A 19,704-nucleotide genomic window follows, 5' to 3' on the forward strand; every position below is an offset into this window, starting at 1 on the left:
GATTAGGTGGGTTCCTACTCATTAAAATTAAAGTCATTTTGTAGATGGTGTTAAGTTCGATGGCTTGAACTATAAGGTTAAGATAACATGATATCAATTTCAATGTCTAAATTTCGGCACAACCACATAATTTTAATGTATGATTCACTGGTGGGAATAAAAATTAATACGATATTAGATAACATATGTTGATATATAATTAATAATCCATATGGGAATATTTATACAAAACAATCTTGCATATAGAATCTATTAGGGAGAAAAGAGAGAATTTGATAAAAGAAATCTTCCAAAATCAGTAACCTATATCATCAAAAGTCACATCTTCCCCAAAACTCAAAGATTTTACTTTTACAACCCCACCAAGTCAATTGATCTCTTGCCCACCACATCATATTACTATTAAATAAAAAATAATAGAGTATATCCCTTCCAAGACAAGTTAGGAACGCGGCTAAGAAAAGAAGAGTCTCAGTCAGTGTCAAATTGTTGTGTTGACGTGTTGAGCAAGCCCAGCCCACATCACCAAAAAGAGAAGAAGGATCAAAGACGCTTATTGAATTGAATCAACTAACGACCAAATCTTCTCTAAATTATTATTATTTTAATGTTAATTTATTTGCAATTTCTAAACAATCAGAAAATCACCCGTTTCTTCCTTGCTAAGCCTTAGCAATCAGATGAAAGAAGATTCCAAGTCCTCCACAGAGTTTGCAATAGCTTTTCGGAGAAGAAATTGAAACTTCAATTACCCAAAAACGCATCCATGCCCAGAAAACAATTATGATTTACATATGTAATCTGCTCGCGGCAACATTTATTGATTCAACTTATTTTTACACACAACAGATACATACTCTTAATCGACAGCTGAGCTAGATTTCAGCACAAAATAACCTGTTTTTTTTTTTTGACATTCTATCAGGGGGAGGCCCAGCTGAATAGATCATTGAAAGTAAGATAACATCACTACATTATTGCTGTATTACAATTCGGCTCTAATGAAAACTCAACTCAAACGGCATTTATTATGCATGCTAAATCTCTCTATAAGGTGGGAGGAATCCATATATACCCATGTGTTTGAACATAACCAGCTTTGGCTAGAAGCTCATCTGCTTCAGCAGGACCTCGGCTGCCTGGTTTGTATGGTAATGTCTTCATTTCACCGTTGTCAATTCTGTGCAGAAGAGGAGTGAAAATCTCCCAGGCCGCCTGATAATTGAAACAATAGAATTGTTAAAGTGTGATGTGGAGCTATGAGTATAGATAATTAGATATTTAACCAACCGGACAATATTTACCTTCAACTCGTCTCTGCGAACAAAATGCTGCTGATCACCTCGAATCCTGTCAACATTTCCAGTTTCATGATCAATTTATGTATGAAAAGGATATAAACTTAAAATTTGTGTATCAATATCATTATTGCACTAAAAGTATGTCTATAATTCTCATAGGATCAGGATCATACGTGTCAAGAATTAGGCGCTCATAAGCCTCTGGGATTGTAACATTTTGATAACGTTGCCCATATGACAAGTCTAGCTCACTTTGTACCGTTGACATCTCCAGACCAGGCTGCTTGACCTGAGACATAGAGCAACTTAGCGGACATGAACAAAGACCCTGAAATTCTTCAGGCAACAGTTTCAACAACTGAGGGATTAACTCTAGGTCAACAAATTGAATCTCTTCCGCTCTAAGATTATTGGGTATGAATATGTGGATTCATGTGACTTGATTGGGAAAATAGATTCTCTTTCAGGAAAGGAAAAAAAAAATGCTTTCTCCACTATCAGACAAAGCAAATTCCTTTATTGTGCAAATGAACAATTTGTTAAAAAACAGGTCATCCAAGTCAACTCAAAATTTAACATTACAAGCAATATCTTCTACAGAAAAAATAAAGGGAACTTTGGGAATAGCTATCATAATGCTGATATCAGAATTACTTACTGTCAGCTTCATGTAAATGGCCTCTAATGGTTGAAGACGTATTACAAATTCATTTCTCCCTTGCTTTTGACCTAAGTATAAGAGAATATTAGCAATTGATTAATGGCTTTCAGTTATTTAGACAGAGTAAAATAACACTCAGGCTGCAACAATTCATGCAATGATACAGATAAACAAAAAGTCAATAATCAATTGACCTAACAATGAGTCATATTGCTGATTACAAGCCACCATTAATTTTTGTAGAGAATGGCTCAGTTGCTGTGAAAAATGCAGAAGTCACACCAAAATACAAGATATCCCGATATCATTTTAAAAATACTATCGTATCTTTTTCTTTACAATAAAACCATTCTTTAATAATTTATTACCAGAAAGCGCTTTTACATTTACTCGATCAACAATTTTTTTTTTTATAGAAGCTATATTTCCATAACCCTACTTCAACAAGATCTACTTCCATAAGCTCAATCAGAAGAAGTTATACCAAACAAATCGTAAAACCTGTATCCCTACAAACTGTATGCATAGATCAGTAAAATGGAGCTCCATCATGTTTAATAAGTGCTGTAAAATTCTGTTAGTGACTAAACAACCTACCTTAGATGGTTACTTCTCACACTCATTTTAATATGGAAGACTACAACTGGAAAGTGCATAGAAAACAAGAAAAATCTTCAACAGAAACTTGAACAGAATTTCAGGTTTTGTGTCATACATTTGAATATATCACCAGGAACATCCTTAAATTGAACGCGTATCTCTGCCTTCCTTGAATTCAATGCCTTTCCTGCCTTTAATATGAAGGGAACACCTAAAATCAAAGATAGATAAGTAAACTAGCAGAGGCAGTGGGAAAAAATGGAGTCATGAATGTGTTAGGGTCAATTCAGTGCATTAGACATACATATATAAAGCAATCATCACTAATGTGCTCGTGCAGAATAAGAAGCAAACTTTTAAAATAGAAAGTTCAGAACGTATTTCCAGTGAACTGCATTAAGTTCTGAAAAGGACAAAAAGGTAGACTAGAAATTCATAATACCTTCCCATCTTTCATTATGTATGCGCAAAACAACAGTAGCAAATGTTGGGGTATTTGAGTGCTCAGGAACTGTTGGATCATCCCTATAGCCATCATATTGTCCAAGAACAACTTCTTCATCATTGATTGGGAGTACAGATTGGAGAACCTGAGTTTCACATAATAATCAGCAATATTATGGCAGAGATATAAATATTATGGCAGAGATATAAATGGACTATGATCATAGAAATTAGAATCCTGTGAAAACTTAAAGAAATCTTAGGGGGACACATCAATCATTACATATATGTACTGCTTGTAATCAGAAACCAAAAAAAAATCACCTCATTTCTTCTGTATATCATTACAAAAGGAAAATGGAATAGAAATGATGAAACATCTAGGTTTAATAAAAATGATAGAGGCCTTTGTAGCAGAAATATTAATTGACGACAGAATATATGTTTGTAAATGCTTTTCAATAATGAAGTAAAAAGTTACAAGTTACACACCTTCACTTTCTCATCCCGGATGTACTCAGGTTTCAAAGAGACGGGCTTTTCCATTGCAACGAGACATAGAACCTGCAGTTTGTGGAATACTAAAATATTTATAAAAAATAGAGAAATGTAAATATAACCTTTCCTTCCTCCTTATACATGACATTGAATAATCAAATTATATTCTCACTTCTGAATGTTCCAGCATTAAGAAAAATTATCAAATATGAAGAAAAAAAATCATTGATACAAAGATGACTTGTTAACCACACAAAAAACTTTTTGATTCAATATATGGCCTACCTGCAACAGATGATTCTGAATGATATCACGGATAATCCTGTAAAACATAAACATAGATACAATTAATGCAAGATTACTCATCAATTTCATGATTTTTTGACATCAGGTGGGTCATATTTTCTATATTTTTTCACAAGCAGGTCAACATTAAAAATACTAAAAAAAAATTATCTATCTGTTAAAAATTTTTTTTGTCAACATCAGCAGGATGTATGAATGAAACTAGCTTCAAAAGGATGAAAGCAATCTATAGAACTCAAGTTTTAATGTGCAAGCTACATGTCCATAAAAATACCATACAAAATTCAAACACATGATTCTTCTTATTTTTTCATTTCAAGATACAGCACAAAGAATTGAGAGTAACCATTCATCAAGCATCATACCCATATTCATCAAAATATCCTCCACGACCTTCAGTTCCAAAATCCTCCCTGAAGACAATCTGCCAAATAAACAAAGAAGATACATATTAAAATTGTAGCCTTCAGTTACTTGAAAATCCACTATCCATGTTTAGGCCAAAACAGTTCAAGCTTCTATATTTACAGTAAGCACTCATAGATACAACTGATAATTTCAACACCACCTAGAGTCCCTAACCTAGCCCTACCAATAGTAATGTACCTCTAATGCCTCAACTCAGTTAAGTCATTGTCCTATATTAATACCTAACAGCATAGCAAGATTCTCACCTGTACATTGTCAATGTTGTCACGATTCCAGAGGGGCAGAAAGAAACGATTTGCAAAGCGAAGTACCAACTGCAGGTAACATATAGAAACAAATGAGTTGAGCTTACAAAACTAGATAAACAATGACTAAGTACCTATTCGTGCATATATTTACCAAGTTTTGCACCAATTCCTTTCCCAAATAATGATCAATACGGTAAATTTGTGATTCATCAAACAACTCTCCTATCTGGGAACTAAGTTCCTCTGCTGAGTCCAAATCCTTGCCAAATGGCTTCTCAACAACAATCCGAGTCCATCCACCAAGATCAGCTGGAAAGGATTACACAAATGCAATACAGTTATTAGATCCTCAAACGCTAACATGCATTTTGAACTGACCAGCACTTCCAATCAGAACCTTAAGTTTAGAACAGCAGTTCGAATTGTTAATTAAAAGCAGTGTAGATTGTCAATGAAATACCAAAATTACGAGGAAAAACAGCTTGAAGCATTGATGCTGAAAATTGAGGTAGTAGTCAGTTTAAGTGACAACTTCCCATGCTGGATGTTGACTTGTGATTGAATCACATGTTTATGATGTAAACAGATATTCATGCAATTAAAAGTTGTCCGCTGAATTTAAGAAACAATAAGAAAGATTCTAACTCAAACACTGCCCTTCAGATATAAAACATAAATAGCAATTAACTTAGGTCTACAACTAGACTATATCATTAGAAGTCGGATACCCATATACAACCTCCAATGCCACTTACTAAGTGCTATTGTATACTAGGTAGTTGACAGGTTTCTTACTGCAGTCTGGTTTCAGACAGTGGAAACCCTGAAATACCCTACAGGATTGAAGGTGTTTTGACATTGGGATCATGAAGATTTCTGCCAGCAGACTAACACTGAAGACTGTGGATGCCTACAATGCAACCCCACTTAAGTTGGAAGCTACCACAGCCCAGAGGAATTCAGTCTTTGCATCAACTCCAAATAATAAAAAGTGTATCAGGTGAAGGACTTCTTACAGAAGCAAAGGAGAAGAACCCATAATCAACGGCGGTGGCTGTATATGCAATTATATATATTTGTTACTATATAAGTTTATTGTTGGAAGACAGTCAGCCCTCTCATAGCAGTTCCTATCATAACGGAAAGAGAGAGCTGATCTTTAATAGATCAATGCAATCATTAATATGATCTAAAGAGATTGGTTAAAGTGGAAAAATGACAGAATCACAACCTCCATATTGGAGGAAATAGAAAAAAGCACAATTTAACTCATCAATTTCTCCACAAAGGCAGTTCTAGGATATAAGAAAAAATATAAAATTTAAAGGACTTACATTTATTCATGCAACACCGCTTAATCATCCTGCATACAGATGGATATACTGACGGGGGAAGTGCAAAATAGAAAAGTCTGCGAGATGATCCTTCTACACTGTTTTTTGAGATCTCATGTTCTGAAATTTCCTTGTCCAGTAGCCGAAAACCCTCCTCGGTATCATAAGAACCACTTACATATTTAATCTACAACAAGGGTTACACCAATGACATGTTACCACAGAGCAACATAACTGAAATGATAAAAATCCAGTAGTAGATGGTAGAGAATACTAACCAGTTGCAAAAAGTCCGATACTTCCGTTTCTTTGGAACCAGTAAGATATCTGCAATTATTTCTCAAAACTCAATTAATATGAACGGTAGGAAAAAAGTCAACAGTGACACAAAAATTACTGTTTCTTCTCATAATATTAACCCAGATCATATAAAGAATGTTAAACATTTTAGGTGGGAAAGGGTTAAAAAAAAGAAATACAGAAACATCTCACCCACGAATGCGATTTCTGAGCTGATCATCAGAAATTTTAGTCCTTGCATAGCCAAAAATGTGAACATCGTTTGACGTTAAAAATCTCTGCACAAAACAACACCAAGCCCAAATTAACACACCCAGTCACCCATGCCAGATTCTTTAGAGATGTACACCAAATCAAATATTATCTTACCACATGCAAGCAAAACGTCAAGCATATATAGTAGTCCATGAGCTTACTTAAAACTGATAAAAATAATCTATAGACACTATAAATCAACGATCTCTAAATAAATAAATATAGTCAAACTATATAACCCAAAAGTATTTTAGTCACATAAACAGCAAATTTTTAACTTCAAATAAATGACCAGCTACACATCATACCAAGATTGAACAAATAAAATACCACAATATGCATAAAATTCTCGCTGAAATTGAGCATCTGATGAATAATGAGGACACTAACTAGAGGTACATGCACACACTTCAACTTTTTTTCCTTCGTTTGGAATAAGAAATTATATGATCCAAAGAGAAAGAGAGTTAGATGACGGAACCTGACGATAAAGATTGAAGAGAGCAGGGAAAGTCTTCTTTTTGGCAAGATCACCAGAAGCACCAAGAACAACAATTGAAAGACAACCAGTTTCAGGCGCATTCTCATTGTCTGACAATGAATCACCTTTGAAACTAGCCCTTTTCTCCATTAACCATTGACCTGATCCCATCTTCTAAACTCTGTATAAAAAACCACAACATCAATGCAAATAAGATCATCCATTAAATACTGTCATTCATATATCACAACAGAAAATTTAAGAAACGTAATTATCATATCCTCGGTATCATCAAACAACGAGTAGACAGTTAAACGAAAACATTAATAAAGAAGAAATCCAAATTCCAAAAAAAAAGGAAATAACTTAGCAGATCCAAACAAACGCAGAATTCGACTGGAGACGAAAAAACATGAAAAGAGAAACAGGAGCAGACGAAATGAAATCAGACCTGGTGAAGCTGAGAAAATTGAATGTTGTTTGTCAGAGAAGAGATATTAAGAGTGATTGTCTGTTTGGTGAACGATAGAAAAGCGGATTTTTATTTTTGTACTGCAAAAATGAGACAGTTGCAAATTGTTATTGTTCCACCAACTCTTGGTTATATAGCTATCCGCCTTCTGATTTGATTCTTACAAGCTGATGATCAGCAGCCGTAGTTGACACGAACACTTGTTATTCTTCGTTTTGTCCTGTTTTTATACGTATTTGTAGTTTTCCCCCAAATAAATTCTGTCTTTTAAATTCCATTTCAGATGACTAGATGAGTCATGAGATGATCATGTTGCAGTTGAACCAAATCACCAATGGACTAGTAATAAAATAATTTGAAGACGAGGGCTTAACTTGAAATACTATAAAATACTGGATTCCTTAAAAAAATACGGTCGCGCACGCTGACAAATTTAGGAGTCATTAAAGATTTCCCTCTATTTATAGCCAACTCCAAATCAGAAACATACTATATGCGTATATACCCGTAAAAATGTTCAGCTGCATGAACGACCACCGCAGTGCACTAAGAAGTAAGAACTGTCTTGTTGGACAGATTGGATGGACTAGAGTGACGACACCACCTAGCGTAATATAGAATCGATTCCAGTTCATGTCGGCTGTTCTGACTAGACGCCACGTCATCAATGATGAATAATTTCGTATCCGATAAAGATTTGGGCCTATAGGGATCGTAGTTCTGATGTATGGGGGCTTAATTTATCCACCCCCATGACAGATGATTATTGAAAAATGTTTGCACCCCCCTACCGTCAAAAAGGAGTTTAAAAAGTCAACTAAAACAAGGCTATTTTCGTCATTTCACGGAGAAAATTTATCCTGGTGGGGGTGGACAAATAAACCCGATGTTTGGATCAATGTGGACGATGAACGTGTTCATTCAATAATTCTTGTAAAATTTTGTTGGTTTCTCCATTTATTTTGTTTTATTAAATTTATATATTTAAATTGAGAATTATGGTATTGTTTCTGTCCGAGGAATGAGAAATCTCTACTTCCAAACACACCAAGTTCTAGAGTTCTTAATATGGGATAAATTTATTTTATTTCTTATGTGAATAAAATAATATATTATTCAAAGTTAACAAAATATTCTCATTTAGATGAGGAGGAGTAGACGTTTGATGTGGTTGGCGGTAGTTGTGATAACGTGATGTTAAAAGTTGATTTTTTTGTTTTGTTTGTAGGTAACCGAGTCTATCTATGTATGTTTTAATTAATCTTCGAAATTTATTAAACACTCTACAAACTTAAGAGATCAAGTAAACTACAATGTGATTAATGGTTCTAAAGTTTGAACCCAGAAACTCAAAGAATAAAACAAATCTCCTTGAACAATGTGGTTGATGGTTCTAGAGTTTAAACCCAGAAACTCAAGGAATAAAACAAATCTCTTTGAACGTTAGACCAATTTGTTAGAGTTAAAAATATTGGATATTCTTGTTTCAATTTATAAATTTTTTTATTTAAAAATTAATTATGAAAAGAAAGAAAAAGTGAGGTTTTCATGACTTTGATTAACTTTGATAACTGAAATGTAAAGCATAATTTTCACATCAGTAATGTGAATTACCTGATGCTGATCATTCTCATTCAACCCATTTTTCACAATTTTAATAAAATGATGGGTCAAATGACTTTGAATTCAAAAGGTCTAGTGTCAATGGCGATTCAATTCAATGGTGGAAATTGGAACCACCCACGTGTGAAATTTCTTAAAATATACGGCATAATTAATTTATTAATTAATAAATTACACAAAAGAGTTGATTAATTATAAGTTAAACAATGTTTCCCGGTTGTCAAAAAGAAGGGAAAGGGTAAGTAAGTTTTGATTTGAGTAGTAGTTGAACTTGAACGCACACCAGTCACCACTATCCGACAAATTAATTAATTAATTATCACAATAAACGATTTTAATAAAAGGTCACGTGGCAAGCAGATACTAGATCAGAGATCAAACTCATCTAATCAAGATTCAAGCAGGTGGGTAGGTGGAGAAGGGTTAGCTCTCACCCGATTTCGTTGTTTTCTATGCTTTATTTTTTTGTATTTTTCAAAATGGAATATTGGACCCCATCGTAATTTTTCCTTTAAAAATATGTTAATTATTAAAGGAAGAAAACACAAATAAAATATGCCTATTTCATTTTTTTTTTTTTTATTATCTTTTTAGAAAGGAAGATTCTGATAAGTTTAATTAAAGTTTCATAATACTTTAATATAATAATTCTAATTAGTTTTCCCATCCCATTATTAGAGAGAGGAGTATGGAATTCTGTGAAGGCAAGGGCCGAATGGCATGGCCATGGCAGGCCCCAGCATGAGCAAAGATTACTGGGAATTTCAAAGTCAGATTTAGAAATTAGAATGGTACAAAAACTTCGTCTTTGAAAATTGAAAATGAGCAAATGGAGCTGCCTTTAGTCTTGCGGTTTTCACAAGCTCAAGCCCAAAAGTCATAAATGGTTTTAGTTCAAGACTGTACATATTTTGACCTATAATTAATGTGTTCATATTTTGTGCTACAATATTTCGGATATTTTAATTCAATTAAACACTATAAAAATTTATTTTGAGTGAGGAATAGAAAGTTTCATAGTTATGGGTGGGCAATTAAACTTATTAGAAGAGCAATAATGGTGATTTTTCTTATGACCAGGTATGAACCAAATAAAGAAGGTAAAAATGTCAAAACAACTTCAGCTTTGGTTGGCAGGTCCTAAGTTAAATAAATTAAAGAAACAGACTGGGCCAATCCAAAATGAATATTAACTTGAAACCCAAATATGATTTCTCCGGCCTAAGCCCAAGCCCTTAACCGAAGCTCTCACAACATCAAACTGCAGTCATTCATATAATAATTCTGCATAAGGCTGTGTATGGCGAGTGATCCCAATTTTATAAATAATATCAGATCTGTGGTAGATAATCAAGCAAAATCTTACAGCTATTACATGATTAAGTGTATAAATTTATAATAGGATATTAGGATTGTAATCAATATATATTAGGAACAAATCTGTAAAATAGAAAGTTAGATTATTTGTTTCCTAGATTAGATTATTTGTTTCCTAGATTAGTTCTTTATTTGCCTATATATTGGTGTATAATTTGTCAATACAATACAAGAAAATTACAATCATTTCTCTATTTGTAACATGGTATTAGAGCAATTCTAGGTTGTTTTTCAATTTCGTTTTCTTTTCTGCTCAAGTAAGCATTATTTGTGAGTCACCCTGGAGAGTGGCCCTTTTTTTCTCACCGCTTGTCTAGGAAACAAGATAGGTCTCTTACGGCCTATTCTATAGACTTTAAAATGATATATGAAGAACTTAATGTCTTTTTACTGGTGAGTGTTGATGTGAAAGTTCAACAAACTCAACGAGAGAAAATGGCGGTTATGAGTTTCTTAGCTGGACTCCCTTTTGAGTTTGAATCTGCTAAATCTCAAGTTCTCCTCAGTTCTGAGATCACCTCCCTCCAAGACATATTTACTAGGGTTCTTCGTACAGAAAGCACTCCATCTGTTCAGTCGAGTAGTGCTCTTGTAAGTCAGAATAATGACACGTCATAATAATGATACCGGGCGTTCATATAACAGGAGCAATAATAGAGGAGGGGTTCGAATTATCGTGATAATCAGAGTCAGGAGTCAGGAGGGATTGTGTGTTACTATTGTCATGAACCTGGTCATACAAAGCGCACGTATAGAAAGTTGCAAAATAAGGCCCAAAAAAACTCAATCAGCTCATGTTGCCGCTACTGATACTTCTGAGAAGACGGTTATGATTTCAGCTGATGAGTTTGCCAAGTTTTCTCAGTATCAAGAATCATTGAAGTCCTCATCTACTTCCATCATTGCTCTCGCCGAGTCAGGTAAACCAAATACATGTCTTATTTCCTCATCCTCTAAATGGGTCATTGATTCTGGTGCCGCAGATCATATGACTGGTAATCCTAGTCTCTTTTTAACATATCAGTCACATAATTCCTCGTCTAATGTTACTTTAGCTGATGGGTCAACTTCTTGTGTTCTTGGGTTGGGTCTGTTAACCCTACTTCGTCAATTTCCCTATCCTCTGTATTGAGTCTACCACAGTTCGCTTTTACTTTAATTTCTGTGAGTAAACTCACTCATGCTCTTAAATGTTGCCTCTCATTTTTTTCCTGATCATTGCCTGTTTTAGGATCTTACGACAAGGCGGATTATTGGTAAAGGACATGAATTTGGAGGGCTCTACATCCGTGACACATAGGTGCCCAGAACCATTGCAAGTTCTAGTATTTCGACCCCTTTTGAGGCGCATTGTCGATAAGAACATCCTTTTTTACCATTGTTAAATAAACTATGTCCTTAGTTTAATAAATTATCTTTGTTAGATTGTGAGTCATGTCAATTTGCCAAACACCACCGTCTTCCTTCAAGTCCAAGAGTCATTAAACAGGCTAGTGTCCCTTTTAAATTAGTTCATTCAAATGTTTTGGGTCCGTGTTCTATTATGTCTAAACCTGAATTTAAATATTTTGTTATATTTGTTGATGACAACTCTCATGTAACTTGGCTTTATTTAATGAAAAATAGTTTTGAGTTGTTTTCTCATTTTTGTGCCTTTTGTGCTTAAGTTAAAACTCAATTTAATACTTCTATCTAGACATTAAGAAGCGATAATGCCAAATAATATTTTTCGAGTTCTTTTCAGTCTTATATGAGTCAACATGACATTCTTCATCAATCCTTTTGTGTTGACACATTATCCCAAAATGGAGTAGCTGAGAGGAAAAATAGGCACCTTCTTGAAACTGCCCGAGCCCTATTATTTCAAATGGAAGTTCCTAAACAGTTTTGGGCCGATGCAGTTTCCACGGCCTGTTTTCTAATTAACCGCATACCTTCATCTATTCTGAATGGTTTCACTCCTTACAGTGTTCTCTTCCTGGCTAAGCCTTTGTTTCCTATTGCACCAAAGATATTTGGTAGTACTTATTTTGCTCGTGATGTTCGACTCCACGTAATCAAGTTAGATCCCAAATCTCTTAAATGTGTTTTTCTAGGTTACTCTCGCCTTTAGAAGGGATATCAATGCTATTGTCCTAGTCTTAATAGATATCTGGTGTCACCTGATGTTACTTTCTTAGAAAACACCCATTTTTTTCCTACTTCGTCTACCTATACAAGTCAGGGGGAGGATGATGACTTACTAATCTATACTGCCACATCCCTACCGGTTACTCCTACACCTGAGGCTTCTCCACCTACTGTTCCTCCTCCGACACCACCTCATGTTCGTCCACTACCTCCAATTCACATTGTCTATTCTTGTTGACATGAACCTCTTGTACCAGTCCCTTCGTCGCTAGATCCAGTCTCCAGTGATCCCGATACCTGTGTTCCTCATCAAGAAGACCCTCAGAATTCATGTCTTGCCCAAGACTCTTCGTCGTTGGATCCAGCCTTGAGTGATCTTGATCTTCCTATTGCTCTTCGGAAACGTAAACGTCAGTGTACTTATCCCATCTCTTCATTTGTTTCTTATGATCACCTGTCATCTTCTTCTTGTTCTTTTGTGGCATCACTAGACTCTGTCTCCCTTCCTGTAACTGTTCATGAAGCCTTATCTCATCCTGGTTGACGTGATGCTATGATAGAAGAGATGAATGCTTTAGATGTTAATGGTACTTGGACCTTGGTTGACTTACCTACTGGAAAGAGACCTATTGGATGCAAATGGGTGTTTGCTATTAAAGTAAATCATGATGGGTCAGTGGCTAGGCTTAAAGCTCATCTTGTAGCTAAAGGCTATGCTCAAACTTATGAAGTGGATTATTCTGACACTTTTTCCCCTGTGGCTAAATTGACTTCTGTTCACTTATTTATCTCTATGGCGGCTACTCATTCTTGGCCATTGCATCAGTTCGACATAAAAAATGCTCTTTTACATGGTGACCTTCAGGAAGAAGTCTATATGGAATAACCACCTGGGTATGTTGCTCAGGGGGAGTATGGGAAAGTTTGTCATCTTCGCAAATCGTTATATGGTTTGAAACAGAGTCCACGTGCTTGGTTTGGAAAGTTTAGTCAAGTAGTTAAAAAGTTCGGAATGACAAAGAGCAAGTCTGATCACTTAGTCTTTTACAAACAATCGGCAGCTGGCATTATTTTTCTTGTCGTATATGTTAACGACATTATCATCACTAGGAATGACACTATAGGGATTTCATTACTTAAGTCATTTCTTCACACCCAGTTTCATACAAAAGATTTAGGAGTGTTGAAGTATTTCTTGGGGGTTGAGGTAACAAGGAGCAAGAAAGGCATATTCCTCTCTCAAAGGAAATATGTATTTGACTTATTAACTGAGACAGGAAAATTGAGTGCTAAGCCATGCAGTACGCCAATGTTTCCTAATTTGCAACTTACCAAAAATGGTGAAATGTTTGAAGATCCTGAGAGGTATAGAAGACTGGTTGGAAAGTTGAACTATCTAACAGTCACTCATCCTGATATTGCGTACTTTGTCAGTGTAGTAAGTCAATTCATGTCTTCTCCTATGGTTGACCATTGGGCAGCGTTAGAACAGATTTAATGTTATCTGAAAGGAGCTGTAGGATGTGGTATTTTTTACGGAAATCATGGACATAATAATATTGAGTGCTTCTCTGATGCAGATTGGGCAGGTTTCAAGATAGATAGGAGATCCACTATGGGCTACTGTGTTTTTGTTGGTGGAAATTTGGTCTCATGGAAAAGTAAGAAGCAAACTGCTGTGTCCCAATCTAGTGCAGAATCAGAATATAGGGCTATGGCCCAATCTGTGTGTGAAGTAATATAGATATATCAATTTTTGACTGAAGTTGGTCTTATGGCCTTTTTGCCAGCGAAATTGTGATGTGATAACTGATAACCAAACCGCCCTTCATATTGCTTCTAATCCCGTATTTCATAAATGAACTAAGCACATTGAAATTGATTGTCATTTCATTCGTGAGAAAATACAGCAATGTTTAATCTCTACAAAATATGTGAAGACTGGAGAGCAACTAGGAGATGTTTTCACTAAAGCTTTGAATGGGGTTCGGATTGATTATATTTGTAACAAGCTGGGCATGATTAACATCTATGCTCCATCTTTAGGGGGAGTGTTGTAGATAATCATGCAAAATCTTACAGATATTGCATGATTAAGTACATAAATCTATAATAAGATATTATAATTATGATCAATATATATTAGAAACAAAACTATAAAATAGGAAGTTAGATTATTCATTTCCTAGATTAGTTCTTTATTTTCCTATATATTGATGTATAATTTACCAATACAATACAAGAAAATTACAATCAGTTCTCTGTATGTAACAAGATCAATTAATATAAAACACTATTCGGAGTTTACACTAAGGATTTGTGAGTTAAATGATAAGAACACTGACATCTTATGGGTCAGATTATGCAGTTGAAAAAAGGTGGTCATGTAGAAAAGGAAGCACAACATTGATACATATAAATATTCACACATGACCGACTGTAGAAAGATTAACAATAACAATGTGCAACAGTTGCGAAAAGAACTGATTCCCATAGCAGTTAGACCCTTTACAGATGAAACAAATTCTAGTTTTGGCTGAAATTTTTCTATAAATAGTAAGATTTGGAGAGCAGATGTTTTAAGTTCATCAGCAGCAACCAAGGCTACAATCAGACTCAGCACATTAAGATGGCGGATAACCCCAGTCAAGGTGGACCAAACAGTCAAACCAGCTATGAGGAGCTCACTTGCAGGATGCCATCACATTTTCAGCCACTTTGGCTTGACAGGCTTTTTCTCAGCAGATTTCTGCTCTTGAACAGAAGGATGGGGAGAGGCTACTACAGGTTCTGGTGCAGACTGAACAGGCTCTGGCTGCTCATCAACGATTTCCAAATCTTTCAAAGACAAAATATCTTCTTGAAGGAATGAGTCTGAATTAACAGCTGCAGTATCATCACCTGACCATAAGAAAAAGAATGAAATGTAAGTTATTAGTTATTGTTTCATATTCATTGCACAAAGCAAGTCAATCTTAAATCAATAGACTAAAGATAGCAGAGTTGGGGTACTGTTCATTCATAAAGATTCACCAAAAGAATAATTGGGTGAAAGTAACCAGCATTTGCAATAGAAATCGAAAATTTAGCATTGGCATACACCAAAATTCACTTCAAGCATTTCTCAAGTGAGCAAATGGGATGGGAAGAAGGAAATAGCAGTAGCTCTCATTTAACAAATATCAGATCATCACATTTTCCAATAATGCTACGGACACCGAGACTGTTCACCGAATTCTTACACCGAATTACGTGTCATGTGACTCAAACCAACCACGTATCTCGTTAACAAATATTTTGCGAGTGAACGAATATTCATCAACTATGGACGGTCGTTCACTGTTATTAGACAGGAGTCTATTATATGTGGACGTCCGTCCATGTGAAATGAACGATAGACTCATGTCCATATTATATGGACGGAAGTCCATTTACTATGGACGGGAGTCCACATATAATGGACGCCCGTTCATACTTTAAAAAAAAAAAAGAAAAAAAATTGTATATAAAATGCAGGGACGCCCTTTCATCACTTATGGACGGCCGTCCCTGAATTTTGGACCCCTGTTCACATTTAATGGACACCCGTCTATACTGTAAAGTTTAAAAAAAAATTAAAAAAAATTATGGACGCCCGTCCATTTCCATTATTCAATGGACGGGCGTCCATTATTAAATTTATGACAGTTTTTGAAAATAAATAATCCAAATACCGTACAGTCAGTCAAACATTTAATTGCACCTAAAAGATTTCAATCAAACATTTAAACAAACATGTTATTGCTTTATAAGTTTCCGCACAAATATATTCAAAAGCAAGCAAAACTGATTAAACAGAGTACCTCAAGAGCCCATTTGTTCAGTTTAAGCAGTGAGGGACGCCCGTCCACTGAATAATGGACGGGCATCCATAAATTTTTTTTAAAACTTTCCAGTATGGACGGGTGTTCATTATATGTGGACGCCCATCCAAAATTCAAGGACGGCCATCCATAACCGATGAACAAGCGTCCCTTCATTTTATATACATTTTATTTTTTTAAAGTATGGACAGGTGTCCATTATATGTGGACGGGGGTCCAAAATTCAAGAACAGTCGTCCATAGTTGATGAACGGCCGTTCGCTCACAAAATATTTGTTAACGGGATACGTGGCTGGTCTGAGTCACGTGACACGTAATTCGGTGTAAGAATTCGGTGCACAGTCCCGATGTCCGTAGCATTATTGCACATTTTCACACATAAGTATATAACATCAAGTTGTTATGATTAATCTTAAAAAAAGAGTGCACACTTAACACACGTCACTGATTAAAAGGATTCACAGGAGAAACCTTGGAACTAAACTCCAGCAAAAACTGGTCTAAAGCCCCATTCAAATAACAAGTAAAAATAACAGTGGCTCTGAAACTAAAGCATGGATTACTAAGGATCCATGCTTTAAGGAACAAATGTAAGTCACCACAAGCAGAAAACAATAAAAGATCACATTACAAATGATACAACGAAACAATATAAAAATGATCTACTGTTATATAATATATATAGAAAAAAATTAAAGCATACAAGAGAATTATAGCATCTGAAAGCACACTCTAACCTTTAGGTGGATCATAAGAAAAATACACAATAGCGCCAGGAATAAAGCCAGCCGCAAAAAAATCTTGCGACAAGTCTTTTATTACCTTCTTTGGGGGAGTTGTATCTGCAAAACAAGCAATTGTTAGACTTTACAACATTAGTTTCATAATGTAACATGTCTCTTTGATGATTATAACAAAAGTTTAAAATTCAAATACATTACATAAATGAAATGGTAGATCTGGTCGAGCAACCACTTTCATAAGAAGATCAACTAAGCTCTGAATTGTTTCTGATGGATGGAAAGTGGCCTCCAGTGTATGACCATCAGGAAAGCGGATCCTAATTACAGCCTGCATACAAGAGCAAATGAACTTCATCCATGGGTTATAAACTTATTAACCTGACCTAGTGTTTGGAATATAATATGCACCAAAATTTCACAATAGCTTATTATGTTTCTCCCTCCAGCAACACAAGAACAAATTAAAATTTCAAAAATGGTACGGCGAGCACCTTCGTAATTTTTGACCTGCGAGCCGCTTCTTCTGCCTCTCGGATTTTGCGTGTCTTTAAGAATTTATCTGTTCATAATTTCATTTAGACATCATAAGAAGTAGTAAACAACCTGTAAAAAATTGTTTATTGTACATGTAAATCAATACAAGTGTCTTTATGTTTACTCCAAACCCTAATAAGAGAGTGACTAAGATGTGAGATCTCTAATGCCAACAAATCTAACTAGCTAAACTAACTAACACTCGCAAGTTAAATTTTATTCATTCCCCATATACCTTAAGTATGTACAAATACAAGAAAGCAATACAAATCCACATTCACAAATAATGGCATGGGCAAATGATACCTAACACGAAAATATACAAAAATGGATTCCTTGTTGATATATATATATATATATATATATATATATAACATGCTATATCATACATGTCCAACCCACTAATTCCTAATTTTACAACTCAAAAGTTGTACATTTATATATCAACCGTCATCCACTATCAACCACAAATATGGATTCAAGAAGATGTTGAGCAGTTCTCCCAAAATCCAATTCTATATAAATGATGCACACTCGAAGAACAGCCTTCTCCTTTTGTCTGTCATAATTACATTATATATTATGGCCGTGAAAAAAAAAATTACCTTGCTTTTTAGTTGCCAGAAGTCTGTAATAATCTTCTGCAGTGAACTCGTAAAAGTCATCCGTCTCCTCTGGCCAAAAAGTAAACAAATGCTTCATCAAGACATTACCAGTGCAGTAGTCAGCACATTTCACCTAAATAAGGGGTTTTGGACTCGAGGTTATTCTTACCAGTGGTGGAAACTGCAGTTGACGATGAAGAAAGTCCAGGTGTTTCAAACACACGAATTTCTCGTCCATACTTCTCTTTGGCAGCTGCAAGCTTAGCCTGATAAAATTCAGCCAAAAACAATCAGAACAACAGCACTGCAAAGACAACCTTATAAACCATCAAACAAGAGCCATTGACATTGAAGAATCTATATGTAAAAGCGTTCAACAATGTTTTTAACTTAAAATCATGTTGATATAAAGTACAAAAATCAAACAACTCAATGAAACTTTAACAATAAGCATCACTTTACATATCGAAAGTAACAATAATTTATCTTTACATGTTAAGGAGCTAGTATCTGAATCCTATATATCCAAACTTGTTATCCAAGAATTCAGTTTTCAAAACTGTGACCTTTAATTGTTATTATTTCTTCAAAATTCATATCAAATTTAACTTAAAACAAAAGAGCACATGACCCAGATAAAAAATCAAACTACAAAAGCATAAAAAGCGGTCTTAGACAGAACCCAGATCGAAAGACGAGCAAAAACCGATAAAAATTATGATGAAAATTGGTGATAAAGAAAGTGACCTTAGCTGATTCAAGTTCCATTGGATGAATGTTGATGTGTCTCCTCCTCTTCAAAGGCACTGGCGAAGAACCATCAACTAACATCAGCGAAAGAAGCAGAGTCTTTGAGTCTTGATCTTTAAGTTCTTCTCATTTTACGATTGGGACTGCTTAAATTTAAGTAATTCCTTTCTTCTTTCTGCAAGTCGGCGCTTGTACGTAACAAGATGAAACGGGTTTCTCTTCTAATTTGGGCCGGTTCGGTGCTGTAAAAGGGCCGTGGCCCGTTATGACTCTCTTTTGTATTCTGGGCCTTCTTGTCGTTTTCTTTTGTGTTTTGGGTCTTTCAACAATTTGACCCAATATTGAAGTCCGATGGGCTTTTAATTGTTCGACCTGTCATTTCCTTCTGCAGACTCTTAATTGAACTTCAATTAGGTCCTCTTTTTTTTTTTTTTTTAATCAGGGTGTCCGACGACCTTATGTACATCTTAACTAATCTCTGAAATTCATTGAATATCCTACAAACTTAATATTTTAAGTAAACTATAAATGTGATAAGTGACCTCAAAGTGGTTTGAATCCTGAAAATCAACGAAGAGAACAAACCTTCTTGACGATTAGGAATTGGGTTCATGTTATTATACCACAATATTCTAACTTATATAAAAGCAGTTATATTGGACCACTATTACTATGAATAATTAACAAGTTATATATTTAGAATTCAAGCAAAAACAATTGGATTACTTTTGTTAGTGGTTCCTTTTCGGG

The 19,704-nt window shown here is 35.0% G+C and overlaps 2 protein-coding genes across 2 annotated transcripts; both read right to left on the reverse strand.

The window, feature by feature from the left end:
• Positions 1–721: 721 nt before the first annotated feature.
• LOC116141948 (glucose-6-phosphate 1-dehydrogenase, cytoplasmic isoform) lies at positions 722–7,484 on the reverse strand. The gene is made up of 16 exons (XM_031427422.1): positions 7,309–7,484; positions 6,858–7,038; positions 6,314–6,399; positions 6,100–6,148; positions 5,822–6,008; positions 4,639–4,796; positions 4,485–4,553; positions 4,176–4,234; positions 3,790–3,826; positions 3,499–3,570; positions 3,005–3,152; positions 2,678–2,773; positions 1,960–2,030; positions 1,475–1,590; positions 1,305–1,350; positions 722–1,215 (listed from the first exon to the last, which is right to left on the reverse strand). Exons 2-16 carry the CDS (start codon positions 7,026–7,028, stop codon positions 1,048–1,050), a joined length of 1,533 nt encoding a protein of 510 aa, XP_031283282.1. The 5' UTR covers positions 7,029–7,038; positions 7,309–7,484; the 3' UTR covers positions 722–1,047.
• A 7,255-nt stretch (positions 7,485–14,739) lies between these two features.
• LOC116141953 (plant UBX domain-containing protein 1) lies at positions 14,740–19,116 on the reverse strand. The gene is made up of 7 exons (XM_031427429.1): positions 18,952–19,116; positions 18,374–18,470; positions 18,205–18,273; positions 17,557–17,624; positions 17,264–17,393; positions 17,060–17,164; positions 14,740–15,360 (listed from the first exon to the last, which is right to left on the reverse strand). The coding sequence occupies exons 1-7, from the start codon at positions 19,033–19,035 to the stop codon at positions 15,161–15,163; spliced, it is 753 nt and encodes a 250-aa protein (XP_031283289.1). The 5' UTR covers positions 19,036–19,116; the 3' UTR covers positions 14,740–15,160.
• Positions 19,117–19,704: the final 588 nt, after the last annotated feature.

The sequence above is a fragment of the Pistacia vera genome, unplaced genomic scaffold (assembly GCF_008641045.1).
Source record: "Pistacia vera cultivar Batoury unplaced genomic scaffold, PisVer_v2 Contig401, whole genome shotgun sequence".
Lineage (NCBI taxonomy): Eukaryota > Viridiplantae > Streptophyta > Magnoliopsida > Sapindales > Anacardiaceae > Pistacia > Pistacia vera.